General features: G+C 34.5%; 1 protein-coding gene across 4 annotated transcripts in view; it reads left to right on the top strand.

Moving 5' to 3' along the window:
* The window catches only part of Unr (cold shock domain-containing Unr), a 281,401-nt gene extending 259,002 nt beyond the window's left edge, over positions 1–22,399 (top strand). For all 4 annotated transcript variants that reach the window (XM_090411509.1, XM_090411484.1, XM_090411490.1 and 1 more), the window contains one exon: positions 21,043–22,399. In XM_090411509.1, coding sequence (XP_090267635.1) covers positions 21,043–21,343 — 301 coding nt within the window. In that variant the 3' untranslated portion in view covers positions 21,344–22,399. The remainder of the gene's footprint in view (positions 1–21,042) is intronic.
* Positions 22,400–25,808: the final 3,409 nt, after the last annotated feature.

Genomic DNA, 25,808 nt, shown 5'->3' with positions numbered 1-25,808 from the left:
TTTCCCAAAATATTTTTGTATGTCTCACAATCATTTCCTACTCTGCTATTTAGATCCCCAACAAGGACCAACTTTTCATTTTTCATTGTGTCAGTTGCTTTTTCTAAAGCCTCAAAAAATTCCGCCACTTCTACCTTAGTAGAACCTTCTGTGGGACCATAGGCACAAATAAGTCTCATTGTCCAGTTCCCCATTCTCATATTTGCCCACATTACTCTACTTGAGACTGACTGCCATTCAAGAAGATTAGCCTCGTATTTTGTGTTGAATACTAGGGCTACTCCTTCTTTTCCTTGATTGTCATTGCCTGAATATAACATTTTGTATTTATTGCTCAGAAAGATCTCACCAGTTTTTGTCTTTTTTGTTTCAGTCACCCCTATTATGTCGATCTGGTACTTATCTAATTCCTCAGCTAGCTCCATTTCTTTGCCATTCAGGCTTCTTACGTTGATAGTACCAAACTTCAACTCTGGTGATGTTGAGTTGGGGTTTATTTTCAGATTTGTTCCAGTAGCTGACTTTTCGCTGTTCGCCCTGGTTCCCTGGCGAAAACAACGGGGGCCTTGTTTAACCGGGCGACGCCCCAGCCGGCATGAAATTTTGTCATGTTGTACCATCATTCTATATTTTGGTTTAACCAATAAGAATACAATTTGGTCGGCTAAATCCCAAATTGCCAGCCCATCCTCGTCCGTTCAGTATCCAAGTAGATACCCAACAGGGTGCACCACGAGAAGGTGAGAATTGGACATTAGGTCAGAAGCCCTGGTCGGTTCTCCGCATTCCTTTAAAGGCTATGTGGAGGTCTCCTCTCAGTTATACAGCTTTGACCCTTAAGCACCCCCCATTTAGTTTAAGCAGGATAAAAATGAATACCATATTAAAAAGAAAAATATGTTAACATTTTCAAGAATCAGTTGAGAAGCTTTGAGTAAACTATAAACTGAAGTATACAGATATTCTTGGATAAAAAATGAAAGAATTTGAAAATTGGAGGCTCAGTATAAATAATCTGTGGAAAATATTGACTGGCTGATTCAGCCAGGAAAGCACATTTACAAGAATTTATTTAAAAAAAAAAAAAAAAAAAAATCTCCAACCTTCACAGTGGACTCTGACAGTTCTGAAAAAGAAAGCATATTGAAAGTTCCTGCCAAGTTAAACAGCAAGCACCTGAGAAATACAGAAGATATAAATAAAATAAAAGAAGAATGCTAAGCTATGTGCCAAGTAATTAAATGAGTCATGGAATACTTTGGTAAAATATGGACTATATCATGAAGGTAATAGAATGATAGAAAGCACTAGGCAAGGAGAAAGTAATTGCAATGAGTCCATGAGGAATGGGGAGCTTATTAAATTTATTAAATGCTTCTTAGCAAATAACATGATGCATTTTTAGAGAGAGTTTGATGGATCATTCCAAATGTCAACATCCTGTCATTTTCAATTAGTGTCGGTATACTAAGGTTGACTGAATTTTAGAATTATAGATGCTGCATGATGAAGTTTGTCTGCATATGAATAGACTGAATTTTGTACTTGAATTGGACCACTCAACCATTGTGTGTGTGGGAGGGGAGGGGGGAGGTGTCTAGTGCTTTAGTTGATAGCCTCTTCCCCCCCCCCCCTTGGCACCATAGGAATAGTTTGTTATAGTGGTTAGTTTGCTGTAATGAATTTCCTAGCATTGTATATACATATGCACTTCATTTGGGACTCCATTTAGTGTTTTGTTATCAACCTTTCACTTGTAAGAATTACGGCCATCTAGGGTGGTATTGCTATGAACTCTGTGAATTACCAAATGTTTAAAGTTGGTTTTATGTTTGTGAGAAGTAAAATGGAACACCTGAATGAAAACAGCCTTGCATTCTGAGACAGAGTTCAGTGCTGTGAGGAGGTGAGTAATAGGTAATGCATATATGGACAAATCATCACTGTGATATGTTAAACTAATATGCTTACCACAGAAATCGCCACCTATAGCATATGCAGGCTTGTGTGTATTCACTCAGCTTATCTTCTTTTTCATTCTCTTGCTTTTTTTTATTGTTTTTCACACATGCACCATGTCCAACACTGCCAAGTAGATAATCATTATACATAGCGTATTTGCTGGCATATAAGACGCACCCCCTTTTTTGTACACATTTTTTAGGAAAAAACTTTATCACTGAATATTATAATGAATTTACAGTATTTCAAATATAAAGTAATAAGTAGGTGTACTTTCAACAAATACCTAATCTAACTAAGAAAGAGTACCCACCTTTTAATCTTCTTCATCAAAACCCAGAAATTCATCTCCACAGTTAAATGAAGAGATACTTGAAACCTCTTCTAAATCCGAATCTCAGTCCTCGTACAACAAATTGTCCTCTGTACCATCCAGTGCAACTAATGTCACACTTAAATGATTTAACCACTGTCTCGGTTTTCACAGCATTCCAAAGCTTTGACTCGCTCACAAAACTTGCGAAATGCTAGGGCCTCTTCCTGATGGCATAACCTCAAAGTCTGAAGACTGCATCCAGCTGCTCCACTTCTCCTTCATAAATCCCTTAAATGGTTTATTAATACAGACATCTAAAGGTTGAAGCTGACTAGTTAGACCTCCTGGAATTACAGCTAACTCAGTTTTCAATTTTTGAGTTTATTTTTAACATCTTCTGTTCTCTGAGAACGAAATTGATCCCATACTAGCAGGGCAGGTTTCTTCAACAGTCTGCAGGGCACCTAGATCAAATTTTATAATATTCGTAACTTCATTCCTCCTCCATCCATCCATCCAGCCTTTTGCTTGAACATGTACAAACATTCCTTTAAGCAGTTTTAAACGCATCCACTGAACTCTACGCAACTGGAATGCTCTCACATACACCACAAGAAGCAAGAAAGAAATCGTGTAACTCGGAACAGAGAAAATTTCCAGAAATGAAAGTAATAAAAAACTGAGTATCGGTGTATAAGACGCACCCTGTTTTTCAGACCTATTTTCAAAGAAAAAAAGTGCGTCTTATGCGCCGGCAAATACGGTAAGTTATAATTAATCTGTCTTCCAGCCTAAACTATTTAATTCTTCCATATTCATTCCAAAGTTACATATTTACTTCTATTAGATATAGTTTCTACTATATTCAGCATGAAACTCTTTGAGTTTCTTATTCGGCTAAGAAACGATATGGGATATAATATCCCTTAACTTAAACAAGTACATATTTACTGTTTCTGTAATCTGTAATGTGAAAGCCATTTCATATATTTCTGTCTTAACAGTGAAAAATGAACTTTCTATACAGTAAAGTCTCACCTTACTGCCCTTCACTTTAAGATGATCCACTTGTACGACGATTTTCCAGTTACGACTGATATCCATTTTATACAATGCATCATTTGCCCGTATGATGGTTTGTGACACGATACTATCATGAATCAGCTGATGCACAGTTTTTGTGGCCTGAGATACAGAGACTAATGACATCCTAAGCAATGTTTTGCTGTGAATTATAAGCCATTTATAATTCTTAGTTTAATTAATTATTAACAATGCAGATAAAAATCAAAGTAAGGGTACTGTTACTTTGCTTTTAGTGAAAAGACTCATAATCCTATTACCTTAGGTACTGAGATTCAAATTACTAAATTTAGTGATGGTATATTAAACACTAATATAGGTTCCAGGCTAAATTAGTGGAGTGACAATTGTTACACCAGTTAATACTACACTAGTTATCTGTAATTTTACGTACTGGAGTTATTCTTTGCTGCAACTGTTTCTTTTTCATATGCAAAAATTATTCTGAATTTTTCTTTTGCATAACTGTGAATAAAGGCTTTGTCAGTTATGCACACATCATATGACTGCCTAAAAATATTAAACCATTACCTGCATCTTCAAGTGTATGGGGGTGGGCAATGATTGACTATGTGACAGTCTGGGTCCTAATGTGTTGTATGATTGGGGTATGCCTGCATTTTTTCTAACTCTTCTTCCCTATCTTTTTATTATAGTCTCTAGAAGAGCCTGGTTCTGTCATGCAGCAAACTGCTATCTGCCTCACATATACCTGAATATCTTTTATGACTTAAATTAAATATTTTCTCTTGAAATTAAATTCCTGGATTCTGAAATCATCCAGAATACTGGCATCCTATTCATTCAACATTATATCCATATAATTTTTCTCTTTTACAGAATTTGATATATTTGTTCACATTAAATTTATATAGTACTTACGTGTTCACTCTTTCAGTCTGTTAATATATCCTGTATAGAACTTTAGTCATCTGAACAGCTGACTACTCTTCCAAACTTTGTATCATAAGCAAAGAGAGAATTATTAGTCTTAATCTTTGAATGTAAATCATTTATGAATTTATTAAACTAAGGTCTTAACACCAACCCTGTAGCATCCTGTTCCTAAAACCCTTCTTCTTTGAAGACCTCCCCTCTGCATAACACCTCGTTGTCCTCCTACCCATCTGACTTGGTTATCATTAATACTTATTTGACAATCAGTAGGCTCTTATGCAGAATGTTATCAAAGGCTTTTCTAAAATCCAAATCACATGGTCTTTTCTGTGGCCTGTTTCCCACATGACCTCTTCATAAAGTGAGATATGTCATAACTGAACTCCCTTAATCTGTGCTCAACAAGCGATACCCATCAAAAATATTGTCAACGTGATTGCTAATTAAGTTTTCCATTATTATGAAGACTCTGATCTATAATTCTCCATTTTGTGATGAAACACCTTTATGAATTGCAATAATACTAGCACACTTCTAATGAGATGCTTTTGTTCCCCATCCAGTGATCAAAAGTGGAGAACCGTGACATCCATTTACTACCATGGAGGATAATTATCCCTACCTCCAGTCTTTTTTTTTTTTTTTTTTTTATTCTGTTCCCACCCACAAAATGTTATTTGCTAACCTATGGTACATTTATGGTACATTTTGAACAATGTGTGGGCTAAGGATTTTTTTTTTTTTATCAATTTTATATATACACACACACACGCACACAAGAGGGGGGGGTGTTCAAAAAAAGACCCAACTTTTAAAATAGTGTGCCAAGCAGCACAAAGAGCATGCTGCAGCTACTGAGCACACCTAGTTGAGGTTTTGACAACAAATTGTTTTGTCCAGTTCTGCTATGAGCATTAGTCGTTGAGTTACATCCACTGTAGTAAGCACATGCACAATCTGTTTGTCTGATTAGTGACAAAGTGACAATGTAAGAGCTTGAAGAGTGTGTGTTTGTGAGTGAAATTTTGCGGCAAACTTGGTAAAAATTTTACAGAGAGATTACAGAAAGAATTGTATCAGGAAGTTTTAGCACGTTTGAGGGATGCTGTGCACAGGAAGAGGCCTGAATTGTGGAAAAACCAGACTTGGATATTGTACCGGCTCATGTGTCACTCCTCATCCTAATTTCTTTGTTGTACCGTATTCTCCATATACTGTTTTCTTCAACAGGTCCATGAATTCTTATAATCTTCCTTTCAAATTTCCTCAAACTATCTTGGTTTTTTTCGCTAAGAGTCCACACATTGTTAAGTATGTAACCACAGGTCTAATGAGTGTTTTATTTATAAGTATTTTAGTATTTCTGCTTATTAGCTTACTTTTAATCATGTTCATATTTGCATAGTATGCTTTATTACCAGGTTGAATACGTTGTGTAATTGCTATGGTTGATCGTGCCTCATTCTCAACAATATCTCCTAGATACTTAAATCTGGTCACCTGTTCAAAAATTTTCTGTTTGACTTGTAGGGTCTGTGGTTTTCTTCTTATTTCTGAAGTTGGCATTGCCATATATTTAGTTTTATTTACATTGATCTCTAATCCCATATTATTAGTATTTCTTTCCAGTTCATTATACACATCAATTAACCATTTCTTAGTCCTTGGCCCAATGACTATAGCATATGCACATAATTGACTTCATTTATTAAAAATTGTCCCTCTTTGATCTAAATCTTTAATCGCATGATGTAAAGCTATGATGAATAATGTTGTTAATAGTGCATCGTGGTAAAAATTTGGTAAAAATCTACACAAAATGGCCTCGAGTTACCGGCGTCCCTTAAATGGGACAGCGGTGCGAAGAATCCCCGGGCTCAACATGGTGCGCTCAGTAAAACTAGGAACCTGGAATGTCAGAACCTTGTATGAAGTAGGTAAGCTAAGAAATGCTATCCAAGAAATGAAAAGACTTGAAATTGGAATTTTAGGAATGAGTCAAGTTAGGTGACTAGGATCAGGCAAAACTCAAGTCAATGACATGACTTGACATCACAACTTCCAGAGTGATACAATGTATCACTCTGGAAATTGTGAAAATAACCATCAAAACGGAGTTGGAATAATAATAAACAAAGATATCAATAAGTCACTGTTGAGCTTCATCCCTTACTCAGATAGGATGATGTTATTAAAACTGAAAGGACAACCACTAGATGTTAATCTTATATAAGTCTATGCCCCTACTGCTGACAAGAGTGATACCGAGATTGAAGAATTTTATGATCAATTAAAAGAACTAATGAAAAACACAAAAAAACATGATATTAACATAGTCATGGGTGATTTCAATGCTAAAGTTGGGAAAGGTAGAAGTTGAGATGTAGTTGGTGAACATAGACTGGGCACAAGAAATGAGAGAGGTGACAGTCTTTTTCAATTCTGCCAAGAAGAGGAGCTAATAATCACAAACACATGGTTTAAGCTACCACCTCGAAGATTGTATACTTGGCGATCACCACAGGATAATAATGGGAATATAGTCAGAAACCAAATTGATTACTTACTAATTAATCAACGATTTCGAAGTTCTATAAAGAGTACAAAAACCTATCCTAGTGCAGATATTGCTTCTGATCATAACCTACTGGTGGCAGAGTTACAACTTAGACTGAAAGCTATGCTTAAGAAACATCAACAAAAAAGGTTTGATTTTGGAAAATTAAAAAACACAGAGATAAGAATTAAATTGAGTCAAGATCTGAATCAAGAGCTAGCACTTATCAAGAATGATGACATCATGAGAGTTGATGAATCGTGGGACAAATTGAAATCTGTCTTCATAGAGAAATGTACCAATACCTTATGTCCTAATAGAGCGGTAAAAAAAGAAAGATTGGATGACTGATAAAATTCTTTCTCTCGTGGATCAACGCAGATCATATAAAAATCATAATCCAACAAAATATACAGAGGTTCAAAAAATTATTAAACACAAGATCAAAAAAGCAAAAGAAATCTGGATGAATGAAAAATGTAAAGAAATAGAAATTCTACAGGAGAAACATGACAATTTTAATCTACACAAAAAGATGAAAGAGACCTCAGGTATATATAAGAAAAAACAATTCTGTATCCTTCGAAACAAAAAGGGAGAAATTATATCCAAAAAGGATGACAAAATACAAGAATGGGTGAAATATATAGAAGAACTCTTTACTGATAACAGACAGAACCCAGAAAATACTTATAACATAATGGAGGGGCCATGCATTCTAAAATCAGAGGTGGAATGTGCATTAAACTCAGCTAAAAATGGTAAAGCCCTGGGACCAGATAGAATACCAGCAGAAATAGTAAAATTATTAGAAGGTGACAACATTAACATATTAGTAAAGCTATTTAATAAGATCTATGATACAGGCATAATCCCTCAAGACTGGTTACAGTCAACCTTCATCATGCTACCTAAAAAAGTAAATGCGAAAACTTGTAATGACTATAGAATGATCAACCTAATGAGTCACGTTCTCAAAATGTTTCTGAAAATAATTCAAAAAAGAATATACAGAAAATGTGAAGACACCATCATTGATACCCAATTCGGCTTTAGAAACGGCTTGGGAACAAGAGAGGCCCTTTTCTGTTCTCAGATCTTATTTCAAAAATGTATTGACCAAAACAAGGTAATATGCATTTGCTTCATCGACTTTGAGAAAGCATTTGACAAAGTCCAACATGCTAAAATGATTGTACTATTAAAAAGAATTGGATTAGATGGTAAAGACATCATTGAAAACTTATACTGGAACCAAAAGGCATCTGTTCAAGTTGATGACATTATTACAGACTCCATTAACATCAAACGAGGAGTAAGGCAAGGATGTGTGCTGTCACCTCTTCTTTTTAACATATACTCAGAAGCCATATTTCAGAAAGTCTTGGAAGGAAGAAAGGAAGGGATTAGTGTAATTGGTGAAATCATCAGTAACATCCGATATGCCGATGATACAGCTCTTGTGGCTGACAGTATTCAGGATCTTCAAAATCTTTTGGAACTAATAAATGCAGAGAGTGAAAAAATGGGATTAAAAATAAATATCACTAAAACTAAATTCATGGTCATAAGTAAGAAACCAATTCTTAATTTAGCACTTTCTTTAAATAGGAAACAAATAGAAAGAGTGGCAAAGTTTAAATATCTCGCATGCTGGTTAAATGAAGATTGCAATCCAGAAATGGAAATAAAAGTTAGAATTGAAATGGCAAGAAAAAATTTTCTCTTGATGAAATCAACACTGTGTAACCGCAGTTTAAACTTAGAGCTTAGAGTACGCATGGTTAAATGCTATGTATGGTCTGTACTGCTGTACGGTGCAGAAACTTGGACCTTGAATACAACATCAATAAAAAGACTTGAAGCCATTGAGATGTGGTTATACAGACGAATGTTAAAATCCCATGGACAGCAAAAACGTCCAATCAGGAAGTACTGGAACCAATGGGGAAATCACGTGAACTTTTAGATACCATAAAAAGAAGGAAAACTGCATATCTTGGTCACCTACTTCGTAATGAAAAATATAAGATACTTCAATTGATTATAAAAGGGAAGATAAATGGAAGAAGAGGACAAGGAAGACGAAGAAAATCTTGGCTGGCAGATATCAGACAGTGGACTGGTATGAACTCTGAGAGACTGCTCAGAATAGCTGAGAATCGCTCAAAATTTGCCAAGGTGGTTGTCAACCTCCGATAGGAGATGGCACTCAAAGAAGAAGAATAGTGCATCTCCTTGTTTTACACCTTTATTAAATTCGAAGGATCACCAAATTCATTGTCATCTTACTAATCTGATTAATTTTGGTGGTATCTGTAATTCTTTGATAGCCTTTTGTAGACTATTGCTGTTTAGACTATCAAATGCTTACTTAAAGTCTATAAATAACATATGTAAATCTATTGTATGTTCATAACATTTTCCCATCAGACAGATGAATGTTATGTACTTTGTTTGATCTAAATCTGCATTGATATTCCTATTTTCTTTTTGATAATTTCTTTAAATTTGTCATTTATTATGAATGTGAGAATTTTATAAATAACATTAAGTAACGTAATATACCTGTAGTTACTACAGTCAAATTTATCTCCTTTTTATAAATAGGACAGATTATGCCAACATTCCAGAGGTCTAGTATTTCTTCCTTTGACCAGACTGGCGAAAATATATCCTGTAGTACCAAACATATTGAATCTCCTCTGTGTTTCAGTAATTCTGCAATTATATTATCTTCTGCCAGTGCTTTATTATTTCTCATTTTTTTGTATTTTAGCTTCAATTTCATTAGTTGTCAGTGGTTCTATATGGGTATTCTCTTCTACATCAGTGTCCTTTCTTGTTTCTAATTTAATATTTTCTCCATTTCATTCTCTATTTAATAAATCCTTAAAATATTCTGCTCATCTCTCTACTAATAATGATAACTAATAATTAAGGAATTGACAGCGTACACTAGAAATATAAATTAAAACAACTTTAATAAATACTTTCTGATATTTCGGCAACGTCACGTTGCCATCTTCTTGGGAACTTAAAATAAAGAACAGGTGCAAGCAAGTACTACATAACAGCAAATGAGAAACGAAGTGAGGAAGCTACCATTTTCCTAAAGTCCTGATGGTTCCCCCTGACAGGCTATATTGGTAGTTATTGGCCTTTGGGCTGAAGTTCTGATATGTTTCCCAAATTTGGGGCAGTCTTATGCACCCAAATTTGTTGAGGTTTGGCATGTTCCTAAGGGCTGAGGCTGATTCCATGAATAGTCTTTCATATTCAAATTTGCTGGGTGTATTACTGTGGCTTTCTTCCACCTTATTCTGTGGAGGGTATCCAGAGCATGGTCTGCAAGCCGAGAGTGGCCGTACTTGTGAAATCGGATGTAGTTAGTCCTTGTGTTGAGAGATTCTGATATTTGCTGTCCTGGCTGTTTGGCCAAAGTAGGACAATTTACAGCTGCAAGGGACCTGGTATACACCAGGTAGGTCTAGGGGAAGTGATTGGTCTTTAGTGGAGCAGATAAGGGATGCCAATTTTCTATATGGTCTGTAACAGGCAGTTAAGTCATGTTTTTTAGGATTTTGTTGATTTTTTTTCGAGGTGCCTCGATGTAGGGGATGGTGATGGATTTAGAGTAATCTTTTTTGTGAAAAGGGAAGGGGGTTGTGGATAACTGGTTTAAGGATTTTTTTTGGGCGGGGGTAGCCATTGGCTGAGAAAGTGTTACAGATGTGATTTAGTTCAGTAGTTAGGGCTTGATCATTTCAACAGATAAGTTTTGCCCTGTTGTATAGTGTCTTAACTCCATATTGTTGTGAGGAGTGTGTGTGTGTGGGGGGGGGGTGGATTGTTGGTGAATGTATCTGCCTGTGTGGGTGGGTTTTCTATAAACTGAGAAAACCAAGGTTCCATGAGGTTGGCAGGTGACTAGTGTGTCTAGGAAGTGGAGGCTATTGTTTTTCTCTTTTTCCAAGGTGAACTTGATTCTAGGGTGTTGGTTGTTTAAGTGTTTTAAGAAGTAAAGGAATGTATCCAGGCCATATGGCCAAATAGCGAACACATCATCAACGTAGCGAAGCCGTATGGTAGGTTTTTGTGGGGCTGAGTTTAAGGCTTTCTCTTCAAAAGTCTCCATAAAGAAGTTGGCCAAGGGTGGGGAAAGTGGTGAACCCATGGCTGTCCCCTCTATCTGTTTGTACCTGCCAGATGAAATACTTAGTTCATTGTGAACTGAAATAGGACTGAGATATAGGAGAGGAAATTTAGCCTGGATTAGCTCTAAGGTTTCTTTGAGGGTAACATTTGCGAATAAGGAGGAGACGTCAAAACTGACCATTATGTCATTATGTTGGAGTGTAAGGTTTTCTATACTGGCTTTGAAGTGGGCTGAGTTTTTTATGTGTGATGGTGTATTGCTAGTATAGTGTGAGAGCACTTTGGCTAATCAGTGCCATCCATTATGGGACGTAATGGCACATTCTCTTTGTGTATTTTTGGGAGCCCATATGTGGGGGTCTAGAGTTATGTGGTTTTAGTCTGTTAGTAATCTCCACAGGCCAAGAAGTAACCTTCTTAAGGAACCTATGGAGTTTTCTAATTTGTGAGTTGGTGGGATTGTATTCAATGGGGAGGTAAGTAGCTCGATCTAATAGTAAAGCCATAAGCTTACGTGTATAGTCATTATGATTGAGTACCACATTGGCGTTCCCCTTATCCACTTTGGTGATAACTATTTCTTTGTTTTTCTTCAATTCTTGTAGTGACTTGTATTCACTAATGGATATGTTGGTTTTTGGTGGTTTTGCTTTTGTGAGAACACAGGCTACATCTAATATAATATCGTTGGCGATATGGTTTGGAAGGTGGCGAATCCCGCGTTCAATCTAGATCATGAATTCCTCAGCAGGTAATTTCTTAGGAGCAATGCTGAAGTTGTGACCATGTGACAGAGCGTTGAGTGCTTCAGGCTTCATGCTAACTGACGAAAGGTTAACTACAGTGTTGGTTTATAGTTTTTGTTTGGATGTTGAGTTCTTTTTTAGTTTATCAAACTTGTTGATATGTCCACTCCATATTTGTTCGAATTCTTTATTTGCCACAGTACACGAGACAGTTGTTAAACTGTGACACGTGATATCGCGTGGTGCGAGTACTCACCCAGCGGTTGATCACACGTTATCGCGTGGACGCCACTATCCCGTTTCTAAGTGGAATAGTATAGTGGCCACAGCGAAACGGTGCGTAATATTTATATTGGCCACTAGGGAAGGGATCGACTTTCGTGGAGTTGGGATGGCCACCAGCCATTGTCTATTGTTTATGTTAGCCAGTGCGCACAGTGGCAGCGTTCGGACAAGGTGACGATTTTGTTTAGTTATTCGTTGATTTAGCATGCTTGAAGTTTTTTTTTTTTAGTAAGTTCCCTATAAATGTTGATTTTTGATAATTATTTTTTTCTATTTGGACGTTATTTTTAAAAATTCTATGTGATTATAAAAGACACTGATAATTAAAGTTATAATTATTATATTTAAATGTTTTTTATTTGTAAAATATATAACTTATTTGACCGAATTACATATCACGCGATATCGCGTAATAGATATTTAGAGTACATAAATCCTATTTACATAATAATAAAAGCATATAAATAATATATTTAACTTATTTTGAGCACAATAAAAACTAAATAAAAAAATTTAGCCACCATACGAAATTCCAATTTTCAGCTTGGCAATGAACGTGTTAAATATTATTAAGCTATTTTAATTATTATTATGTTAATATTATAAGAACTTGTATTTGATAATTTAACTGCACATTAATTGAAATGTAAATATTCTTTATTTATTCCTATTTGTAGAAGTTTAGCATTATGCAATAGTTCAATTTTATTATATTTTATGTAAGTGAGCGAGCACGTTTTGGAACACCACGTGAGGAGAAGGTTTATTGAAAAGAGTTTTAGAAAGAAATCATGAGAATAATTTTGGCGGGAAGAATGGATATAAAAAGGGAAGAACGCTGAAAATATAGATTAAGAGAGAGAGAGAAAGGAGAGGATTGGCATTAGGTTGGAATCGGTGCATTCGGGAATCACAGTGCAATAATAGTGAGTCGGCAAGTCACTCAAGCAGCTAAATAAAGTCTACTAGTCGAGAGGCGGTTAGCTAATAAGTTGTAGAATAACAATTATAGCTACGGAAGACAGCTGAGTGACTACTAAATAGACTAGCAATACCTGAGTTGAGATTTAATTTCAGGGCCGACCTGTCAAGGACACAGAATCTTGAAATAAAGCATGGAGTTACTAGAGTAGTAGAGGCTGTAAAGTTGAAGTTTACCGTTAGCTGTGTTTAGAATTATAGTGCCTAAAGAATTACTTGAATGCAGGAGGAATGAACAACTGCATATAAAACCTCAAGTTAAGAATTATTGTGTGTTGCCTTATTTCATGAGTGATCGGTAGTACTTTATGCAACAACGTTTGTTTGTGTATTGTGACCGATGATTAATTCAGTTATTGCTTAGAAGAATTTATTTAATGAGTGCCGTTTACTGTTTAAAGTGTTTACAGTTATAAAAAGCGTATATGTATAAGTAGATGAAGATAGAAGATTATCGGTAAGATTATTCCAACCATTAATATTCCTATACAGAGAAGTGTGTGAGTTTCATCCTAGAATTTCCCTATACTAACAGTAACTATTGGTGAAAATTAGCTGGAGTGTAAATTTAAAAGTGTTTGTTTGTGAGGAAGTGTTACTGCAATTTTTGTCGTATTTGGAACTTAAAGAATTGAGAAAACTGTATTAGAGATAACAGATTTACCATTGTCTGAGTTTGTATGACAGTATTATCAGAAAGGCTGAAGTGTTTATAATAACTTATTTAGTATTTTGATCTTAAGTGTATAATTTGTGATTATAAAATTAAATGTTTGTTTTTGTTAATCTAAAGTTGTATTTTGCCTGAATCTCTTTTACTGCACCATTCATAAAATATTCGAACCAAAGCGGGTAAATTAAGTAAGTCAAATATACTCAGCCAGTATATATTTTAAGGAGAAATAGTTGAAGGTTGATTTTTCTTCAATTCTTGAACTAATTCAGATATAGAGTGGCGCAGTCTTTAAATATAAATTTTCTCTATATTTGAATTAGAAACCAACTAGTAACTTATTATTTTGTTTAAGAACATCATAGTGACTAACATGTCGGATCCAAAGTATAGATCGAGACGAAGTAGGATCCAACAAAATGGCGCAGCAGTCGACAGGATTTGAATTCACTAAAAAGGATTGTAATATTAAGTATTAGCTTTTGTAAGAGTATCAAAAAAAAAAAAAAAAGGTGATCCCTAGAACTTTGAAAGTAAATTAAGTGAATCGGTTGTAAACTATAATAAATTTAGTTTAATCCTTTATCCAAGTGTGAGCAAACAAAGTTTGCACCTGAAAGTATCTTCAGGACTGGGTTAAGGTGGTACACACCAGGGCAACTCGTTGCAAAGGTGGAGCAAGCTACCAACACTCCTATCCTAGTATCTCCTATAATGCAAAACACATCTCCTTGCGGATATGTCTATTGTTATGCATTAAGGGAAGGGCCACTACCCAGACCGGTTTCGACCTTTCTTGAGGTCTCTTCAGTGGGAGCCAGGCCCAAGTCGAGATATCAGGCCGAAGCATTTGCAGGTCATCTCCACCTATAGGAATTGCCAATTGGTGTGCCACCCTTTTTTAATAAATTACTCTGGATTTAGAGAAAGATGTTGAAAGTTTATTTTCCACTTGGTTAGAGTATAATAAATTTAGTTTAATCCTTTATCCAAGTGTGAGCAAACAAAGTTTGCGCCTGAAAGTATCTTCAGGACTGGGTTAAGGTGGTACACACCAGGGCAACTCGTTGCAAAGGTGGAGCAAGCTACCAACACTCCTATCCTAGTATCGCCTATAATGCAAAACACATCTCCTTGCGGATATGTCTATTGTTATGCATTAAGGGAAGGGCCACTACCCAGACCGGTTTCGACCTTTCTTGAGGTCTCTTCAGTGGGAGCCAGGCCCAAGTCGAGATATCAGGCCGAAGCATTTGCAGGTCATCTCCACCTATAGGAATTGCCAATTGGTGTGCCACCCTTTTTTAATAAATTACTCTGGATTTAGAGAAAGATGTTGAAAGTTGACCTGCAAATGCTTCGGCCTGATATCTCGACTTGGGCCTGGCTCCCACTGAAGAGACCTCAAGAAAGGTCGAAACCGGTCTGGGTAGTGGCCCTTCCCTTAATGCATAACAATAGACATATCCGCAAGGAGATGTGTTTTGCATTATAGGAGATACTAGGATAGGAGTGTTGGTAGCTTGCTCCACCTTTGCAACGAGTTGCCCTGGTGTGTACCACCTTAACCCAGTCCTGAAGATACTTTCAGGCGCAAACTTTGTTTGCTCACACTTGGATAAAGGATTAAACTAAATTTATTATACTCTAACCAAGTGGAAAATAAACTTTCAACATCTTTCTCTAAATTCAGAGTAATTTATTAAAAAAGGGTGGCACACCAATTGGCAATTCCTATAGGTGGAGATGACCTGCAAATGCTTCGGCCTGATATCTCGACTTGGGCCTGGCTCCCACTGAAGAGACCTCAAGAAAGGTCGAAACCGGTCTGGGTAGTGGCCCTTCCCTTAATGCATAACAATAGACATATCCGCAAGGAGATGTGTTTTGCATTATAGGAGATACTAGGATAGGAGTGTTGGTAGCTTGCTCCACCTTTGCAACGAGTTGCCCTGGTGTGTACCACCTTAACCCAGTCCTGAAGATACTTTCAGGCGCAAACTTTGTTTGCTCACACTTGGATAAAGGATTAAACTAAATTTATTATACTCTAACCAAGTGGAAAATAAACTTTCAACGGTTGTAAACTAGAATCAGGCATCCCTTATCCGTTCCACTAAAGACCAACCACTTCCCCTATACGTGGTGTATACCAGGTCCCTTGCAACTGTAAATTATCCTACTTTGGCCAAACAGGCAGGACAGCAAATATCAGAATCTCTGAACACAAGTACTACATCCGATTTCACCAGTACAGCCACTCTGGGCTTGCAGACCATGCTCTGGATACCTGCCACAGTAATACACCGCAGCAAGTTCAAATATGAAAGACTATTCATGAAATCAGCCTCAGCCCTTAGGAACATGCCGAACCTCAACAAATTTGGGTGCATAAGACTGCCCCAAATTTGGGAAACATATCAGAAGAACTTCAGCCCAAAGGCCAATAACTACCAATATAGCCTGCCAGAGGACACCATCAGGACTTTAGGAAAACGGTAGCTTCCTTGCTTCGTTTCTCATTTGCTGTTATGTAGTACTTGCGTGTACCTGTTCTTTATTTTAAATTCCCAAGAAGATGGCAACGTGACGTTGCCGAAATATCGGAAAGTATTTATTAAAGTTGTTTTAATTTATATTTCTAGTGTACACTGTCAATTCCTTAATTATTAGTTATGATATTTAACCAGCATCTAAGCCTTTCAACAAGAATTATGATCATCTCTCTACTATTTTCTTTTCTTCTCCTAAAATATTTCCTCTTTTATTTTTACATCCACTAGTTCTTGGTTGAAATCCTTTTTTCATTTTTTGGACGGCAGCATAAAATTTTAAAAAGTTTCGCATATACTTTGCACATGAAAAAAATTTAAAACTTTAAGACATAGTGAATGTTGTTATGGCAGGTTCAGATATTTTGGAATTTTGGTGAAGAGAAGCAGCATTTCAACTCAGCAATTGTCAGCTTGCCTTTGTCGCACGATCTTTTGTTAATACTGCACCAGTCATATGCACGTCTTCATAGCTGTGCTATGTCTACCGACCAACCATTTCTATATGTTTCACACTCTGCTTTCATTCACTTCTCATTGGTCATTTGCGAAGGGTTGTCTGTAACATATCTTAAGTCTTGTAAATTACTGATAATTTTTCATTGACATATGGAGAAATGTTCAAGTTAGTCATGATAAACTCAAAGATCGTATGATTACGAAATGATAAAAGGACCTGCAGTAATGAAACTGTTTTAATTTACTTACAGAAGCATTGTCACTAAAGATTCAAAAATATCATGATGGTGAGCCACTGATCGCATAAATAACACACGGATAATGAAAATTTAAATGCATTCATTTTATGGACGCAGAGGATTTAATTATAAATGTCAATTTAGTTTCTGAAAATTCCTGTATATATTTCGCACCATGATTTTTTGTTTTAATTTTGGGGGAAAAAAGTTGCATTCGAGTAAATACAGTCTTATGTGATAGCTGATGTGTAATTTTGATACTCTGTCCATAGCTCTTATAACTTCTTTGAGAACTTTTTAATGTTACAAAATTTACTCCTCAAGATAAACTGAAGTATGCAAAGTGTCTCAGTCCATTTGTGTTAGTGTCTCTTCAATTAAATGTCTCGTAGTTAATTGCACGTCTTAATTCTCTTAGCATATATATGCCCAAAGTTAGCTTTTTTTGAAATTCCATCCTTGATGCTCTCTATTATTTCTCCCTTAGTCTTAATTATCTTTGCAAGGTCAACGATCGCTATAACTGAGAGCTTCTAATTAATTAATATTGTCCTTCACTAATTCTTGCGGTAATTAAATTTACGATACTATCCCCCCCCCCCCCAAGTACATCTTGCTTTAAATAACTATCATCAAGTTGCTCCAGACGTTTTCTAAACACTGTATTATCATCTTTCATTGCCAGCCAGTATCTTCCATATTAAAATCCCCCATTAATAATGTTATTTCTCTTTAACTGTTTATCATACAGCTGACTTGCTATAGCAGATTTGTAGGAATTACAGCATTAGTTTGCTATAATGAATTTTCTTAAGAATAGCATACCTGTGAGATATTGGTCATAATAGGTGTTAGCTATATTGAGAGCCAACTGTACTTACTCCACTGCAATAACAAACTATTTCCTCCTGCCAACTACAGCATTGCATGCTTATTATACATCACTATCTCAGTTCCTGTTCCAAATAGGAATGTGATATATTATTGATCTTTAAATTTTTCTAATATGCAAGCATTCTCTTTTTCCTATTTGGTCTCTTCTGGCATTAAAATTATCATTATGTACTTTTTCATGCATCATCATCATTAAGCCAAAACCCAGAAATCCCCACATTATGTAGTGTAATTTCTGCAGTTAATTTAAACTACATGAGCTTAGTCTTTAAGCTTTATGCATTAGTATATAAGAATGTGATGTCATTCAAGGTGCAATGTAATGTCTATATTCCCCTACCATTAATCTAAATATTCTTATTTGGAAAACTCTTTGCATTACATCCAGTCATTTGCCATGAGTTTCCTTTTTTTTTTTCTTTTTTTTTTTTTTTTTAATGGCCTTATTGGATGACTCAATAACCAGTGTTTAGATGAATATCATTGCCACCATACCAATTCCAATTATTAACAGATTAATCCCATTAGTTAAAGTCATACTCATATGCAGCACATAACTTAGTTAAAATTCAACTAGCTGCCATTGCACAAATCAGGATTCATTACTATGAAATCCTGGACATCATAATAATAAAATTATCTTTTAAGTCTGACTTAGCTGTTAATGGGTATTAAAAAAATCCTCCTGTTGTCCTGTGTTCCCAATAACATGAACACCTCCAGATTTTTTTTTTTAAATTTTTCTTTCACCTAATTTTATTTAAATCATTAGTCTACTCAGAGCGTAATATTCGTGTGATGTAACTTGCATAAAATATTTTCTATCTGTTACCATAAAATGACCATTAATTTTAATGCAGGCATTTAAATAGTAATCTGTTATATGGTCAAGCAAGGGATCTTGATTGTTAAAATCCTCCTGCACATTGGATTCATCCACTAAAAGCCACTATTTTCACTCAAATTGTCACTGCTATTATTTATCTGTAGTTTGTCACTTTCAATATTGCCACGCTTATTCTCTACTAAATCATGTTCTATTGAATTTATCAAGTCTCTAGGTGACTCAGTTGCATTTCTCTTAACTAATCCAACACTTGAATAACCTTACCTGTGAAGTTTATACGCTTAACTCATTGCGCTGTTCTCAAATTATTACATTTGCATTACTTTTAATTTGCATTTTTGGAGCAGTGCCTACATATAAATTTAATATTGGTACCTTCCTCATCTTTGCACTTCATCTGGTCTGCATAACCCCCTTTTGTGTATTTCTTCAGTTATTTGCTTCCTTTTTTTTAAGTTCCTAACCATGAAGAAAATAAACATTACTTACTGTAATATAGTATTATGCTACTTAACATTACTTAGCAACTAAATAAACTTGCTTTAAACTAAAAACTAATCTGTTATGTGCAGTTTATCAAAGATAAATAGTATGGTATAATACATAAACAAAAAATTTAATTGCTCAGAGAACTTAGTAATAGTGAGTAAATTTGTCATAATGAAAAATTTAAATCAACTTTGACCGTAGCAAAGTTGATCATGATATCATAAATATAATAGCCATTGTTTTTTCATATGTTGAAAGTGACTACTATTTAGTTCATGCACAGTGCCTCTGAGGATACAATACAATACAATGCCTCTTACATTGTACTGAAGAGATGTGAATGAAGATTGTCATGTTTAGAAAATGATTATAACGTGAGGTAATATACTGCTGATATGTCTTCCATAATAGTGGATACCTGCTGAAGTTAATTTATGTACAGACTATTATGACTCTGTTATACTAGAATAACATACAATCCACTTCACATGAAACATCAGTTTTTCTTAGGTATTCTTTTGTGTTGCTTTCTCTAAATTGGTGCCATTTGCAACAAATTGGCTTTTTTAAAGGGAGCAGCACGCTTAAAGAAAATACACAATATGCCCCGCTTTAATGAGACCTAGCAGAATTTTTCTAAATGTTTTTGTTTTTCACAAAACTTCAAAATTTACCCAACATATACAGGTTATTTAGATCAATCTTGAAATCTTTATTCCAGATACTGTCTCACAATATTCACGAAAAATTCGAAGATGTATACAACAAAGAATCCACACAAGTTTGTGTTAACACTTGTTAGTAATAAGTGATTTCATGGATTACAGGGTACATATACAGGGTGTTCGGGATAAATTTGACATATTTATAATTAATTATATTTTTCCGTAAGTTACATGTATTAACACACACTTCTCTTCATTTAAAAGTTTGGACCCTTCTTCATTCATATACAAGATGTCAGAAAGGATGGATAGCTGGAACCCACCTGAATCATGGAAGAGAATAACTTGTATCATGATGATTCGTGCCCGCCATCAAAATAAGGATATTACGACTGCTGCCCAATGCTCCCTGAATACAGTAAAAACAATCAGGCATGAACTAGAGACTTGCAATGGTGACTACGAGGATGTAGCAAGAAGAAAGATCCCTAGCAGACGATCTGATTGCGTTCGTACAGCAGAATTCCTCGCAAATCTGCAGGAACAGGTGTTGAAGAACCCTGGCATTGGAATTCGGGCTTTGTTCGTGGAGTTGCTAACTGTAGTCAAGCCCTGGATAACAAGGGTAGCCAATGGTAGGCCGTATGTATGGCAGCAGGATTCGGCCCCTTGCCACACCTCTGGGAAAAGTCAAAAATGGTTGTCTGAAAATTTCTACGACTTCACCAGTCCAAATGTTTGGCCTCCAAACTCCCCAGACCTTAACCCCATGGATTATTTTGTATGGGGCGCAGTTGAAAAAGACACCAATCGCACTTCCAGTAATACAAAAGCCCAGTTAATGGATAAAATTAAAACAGTTTTTGCGGCCCTTCCCAGGGAGACTGTAGCATCAGCTTGTTCGAGGTTCCGAAGCAGAATTGAAGCTGTGATCGATGCTAATGGTGGTTATTTTGAGTAAATCTTGTTGATAGTATTGTAATTAACTCTGCCTGTAATGTTTTTTTGTCAATTCATTAAATTTAATAGATACAAAGAAGATTTTCTTTTTCCTTACGAAACTGTCAAATTTATCCCGAACACCCTGTAGATGTAAATGATGTATTTTGTCTTTATGTTTTTTTTTATTTCATTTTCATTTTTATACATTCATTTTTTATTATTTAAAATTTTAGTCAGTTGTGCATTTGTTCATTTCAATTATATTATTTTTATCTCATTTTGATTATTTTTTTTCAGTGAGAGCCAGCCTTCTCAACGTCCAGAACGGCTAATCAGCCGACTCCGTACATTGTCAGTTGAAGATGGTACACCACGTGTTATTTTGATTAGACAACCTAAAGGTCCAGATGGTACCAATGGTTTCAAGACTCCTCGACAGATTATGTCTGCAACAAATAATGTTAATGATACTCTTTTAACTATTATGAACATCCCATCACTTGATCAAAATGAATTTTCTTATATTTGTTCAAGTGGAGCAGGAGACAATTCTACAGGTGACATCACATCCAATGCAACTGTAACATGTGCTGAATAGAATTCATTTGACATCACAATAAGATAAATCAGAATTTTATGAATAGTTTACTTTATTTTGGAGGAGAAAATGGAGTTTTTTTTTTTTTTTTTTAAAATTAGATCCATTTCAATTTCATTTCCTTCAACTTTGGAATTCAATCTTGAGAATGTTTCCTGTGAATAATGGGGAATAGAACAAAATGCTGAAATTAGATCTAAGTAACTTGCCTTTTTATTAGTATGATCCTATTTAAGGTGTCATCTATAATGAGGTGCAACCCAAGGAATCTCTGAATATACCTATAAATTCATTATCCTTGAAAGAGAAACTCAGAATAGATATCAACATTTCTCTTTAATTAGAGCAGATAAAATATCTCTGCTCAAACCAATGTTGTAATGTAGGCAGATGTCTTCTGATTATGGGCCATAAATTATTGTTAAGATCAAACATTTTAATGGCAAATAACTACTGTGTTGGTAAAGCTTATGGCAGAGCGCTGTAGCCAAGTGTTGCACATCACATACACCTACACACACCACATTCACCAGCACAGTTCCATGGATTTGTTGGAGTCTCTTCTTCAGTGTTTGCTCACTGTATATCAGTGGACAGATATATTGTGATCTAGGTTTGATTTAAAATTTGGATGATTAGATATAATTTATTTTAGTTAGTTAAAAATCAAAAAAAAAGAAAAAAAAAGCCAAAGTTCAATCTATGTTAGAAGTCTTGTCAACCTATAGTTACCATCTAGGTCATTAACTAACATATTTTGCTTTTTTGAATTTTTCCTTTACTTGCAGTACTTCCTAGTCATTGTGAATCCTCCAGTTAATGTCAGTCATTTTGACATCAGATGGAGATTACATTTTCACTGAAAAGGGGATTTCCAACATAAGATATCATGATCTGTTACTATGTCGTTCTTGAGAGAATGTGACCAATTCGTTAAAATCTAAATGGCTGTGGCAACATGATTTCATAGCTTACAATAATGTTAACTATTGGTCACAACTTGTAACATCAGAAATGCAAAACTGAAGATGTGGAATAAATATTCAGTGCTGGTTAGTCTTTCAATTTTTTTTACTATCATTGTACATAATTTACACGAAACACCAAATTTAAGTGATAGATTGTCCCATTTAGACTTTTTTTAAGCCTTACTGGCATATTGTGTTTTATCAATTATAATTAAATGAAATAAATAAATTTTTAAAAAAAATACACCTTCCCAGATATTTTCATATTGAACTTCAGTTTGAATCTGTCTGAAGATTTTGCATTTAGTTATTAACCTATAAATGGAGAACATAAGGTACATCATACACCTATTTACTGTCAACTTTCATTAAAACAAACTTTTTTACTATAGCAAACTATTTCCTTGGTCACTGAGGTTTTTTTTAGTGAGAGTTGACTGTGGGGATGGGTGGGGGAGTTATTGCATCTGATTTTCTATAACATAAAATATAGAAAATCTCTGTCTTTCACAGGTGCTAAAAAAAAATTTACTAAATTTTTCGCTCAAAAAAAAAAAAAAAAGTGTGTGGTATATTGACTATATACACCTGACTGTGTATATTATTAGACTTGGCTATTATTTATAACTTATGCAGTGTTTGTGTTATAATAAATTTAGTTTAATCCTTTATCCAAGTGAGAGCAAACAAAGTTTGCACCTGAAAATATCTTCAGGACTGAATATGGTGTTGTACTATCTTATCTGGGTAAGTAGTACTACACCATATTCAGTCCTGAAGATATTTTCAGGTGCAAACTTTGTTTGCTCTCACCTGGATAAAGGATTAAACTAAATTTATTATAGTCTAACCATGTGAAAAATAAACTTTCAGTGTTTGTGTTGTTTGTTTTACAAAAGTTGGCCTTCATTTTATCTTGTACTGACAAGATAAAATGAAGATTACAAGATTAAATGTATAAATATAGTATAACAATTTTTCAGCATATTTTATACAGATAAAATTAATACAGTTTTATAATTAAAATAAGATCAATATTTGTTTTATTTAATAAACAAAAATCACTTTATTATATATATATATATATATATATATATATATATATGCTGTGATGGGGGCATACAGGATATTATGATAGTGCTACATGAAAAAGTTACATCATTAGCAACTTTCTATAAAAAGTATTCCTCCAAATTAATTTATCGGTCAAGACTTCAGTATTATCAGATATTATATTTCAGTCTTCTAAGCCACTTACTGTATCAATCCACTAAGATCTTTGTCTTCCTCTAGGTTCTTTTCTTGCAAAAAAAAAAAAAAAAAAAACTGATCATCTTTCCTCCTCCATTCTGTTCAAGTGTGACCATACCACCTGTGATTATCTCTGCTAACAATGTTAAATTCTTTCTTAATATCTTCATTTTTAAAATGGTTACTTCATGTTTAATTTGCCATCTTTACTAAAAAGTGTGCCTTAATAGCTGAAATGCTTTACTTGTTCTATATTCATTATTATCCATTCAGGATGCAATGTTGATGTTTTCACTCTATTTTATTGTTCATTTTCATACCAAATTTATTAAAGAAGTTATTCAATTTAGTTGGAGTATCCTGTAGATTTTTATTGGATTTATTTAGGAGCATAACATCTGCATGAAGCAAGGAGCTAAATTAGCATTTCTAATTTTGAAATCTGTTTTAATGCCACTTCCTTTTTTCCATGATGTGATGAATATCAGTGAAAATATTGTACACATCTCACACCTAATTTAACATCAGACCATCTTTCTATTATGCTTGTAGTTCTGTAACTGCCGACTTACAACTGAAATATACATCATGTCCTATTCATACCATGTGACTGTAGTGTTTTGAACTGCTTTTCTCTTGACACCTTATTTTAAGTCTTTTTCAGATCTACAAAACTTTGATACTAATCATTGTTATATTCTCATGATTTTTCAACTATTTGTCTTAAGTGAGAATCTGATCTTAACCTCTATTTAGCCTAAATGTAGCTTGTTCTTCTTAGCCTTTTCTCATCAGGAACACTCGGAAGGGAAATTCTTCAATAATTCTTAGTCAGTTTTATTTCCATCATTGAAAACAACCATTGTGTGAAAATTATGTTGCTGAAGTCTGTTTTCTTGGGATTATAGGTCAATTTTGTAAGCTTTATTTTATTTTTATTTTTTTTGATTGTGTGAAAGTATTCTACATAATTTCAAAATCACTCAAGATAGCTATCACATTATATTGCTCTCATATCACTGGGAAGAAACAAATTTAAATAGCAAATCATCACAGTAAAAAATTGCATAGCTTACTTGTTTTCATTAAAATAACTTATTCTTAATTATCAAGTGTTTTTGATTTTTGTTATAAATGGACATTTACATTATATTGTATGGTAGTAATTACTTTATTAGTGGAAGCAAATTAGTTATAATAGGTCAGCATTACATGATTTTTATACTTCCTTTGTGGTTCTTTGAAGGAAACTAGTGAGTACTACAGCATCCTTTTCACTTTGTTAAAATTTATTTAAGTTGAAACAAGTTATTTATAGATTTCTACTTTATTTTTTATTGCATTTAATGGAACAGGTCGTTCATCCTCTTCCCATCTAAGTAATACTTCCTTTGGGAATATAGGAAGACTTCAAGAAAGTATCACCTTTCTTGCAAACCCTTTGTGATCTAGTAGGATATGAATTTTGATGCGAATCTTTTTTTCTCTCATTAAGGAAATGTACATAATAACATCACAGGCACACATGCATGATATTAAAAAGTTACTTCACAATTGTTATGTAATAAACATAAAGTAGAAGAATCAGCGTGAGGTTTCATTCATAAATCAACTTGCAAAATTAGCAGCATGCGTATGAAGGTTTGTGAAGTCACAGAACTTTTACATTATCTAGTTGTGAGACCACTGCATATTTGTTGGTAGTCTTGAAAATGGGGATTGGGAGACATGGTCTCCCAAGTCTAGATGAGGATTTCTGCATTATCTAATCCTTAGACTAAATATGCTAGAGGTTAAGTCTTTTTTTTTTTTTTTTTTGTGGATGGGAAATTCACATAAAACCAGTATATTTACTGTATGCAATTAATATTCTAAAAGAGCAACTGAATTTGTTGCCATCTAAGTGCTACTTCACAGCATGTCACTTGTGCAGCAAAAAATGCATGTTGTAGTCTTTGTAAAGTTTGTATATATTATTATAAGATTTAACTTCTCACTTTAAGCTTAAGTATGTTGCATTTCCAATACTGTAGACAATCTGTCCTTTATGTCTACTATTTGGTTTCCAGTTTCTTGCTAATTTAACTATTCTTTTTTGAATCCATTTGGTTAAGTTAATTCCATTCTGACCTTCCTATCTCCATCTGTTCATATGTGACTGACATTCTCATAAATTTTTAATTTTTTTATATATCAAATTTCTTTATTCATTATTTTCTTAATGTTTTCATTTCACATGTTGTATT

Source organism: Typopeltis vanoorti, chromosome 2, assembly GCF_054136105.1.
Source record: "Typopeltis vanoorti isolate ZY-2024b chromosome 2, IOZ_Tvanoo_1.0, whole genome shotgun sequence".
NCBI lineage: Eukaryota > Metazoa > Arthropoda > Arachnida > Uropygi > Thelyphonidae > Typopeltis > Typopeltis vanoorti.
Note: the sequence above shows the minus strand (reverse complement) of the source record. Positions and strands in the feature narration are given on the sequence as shown.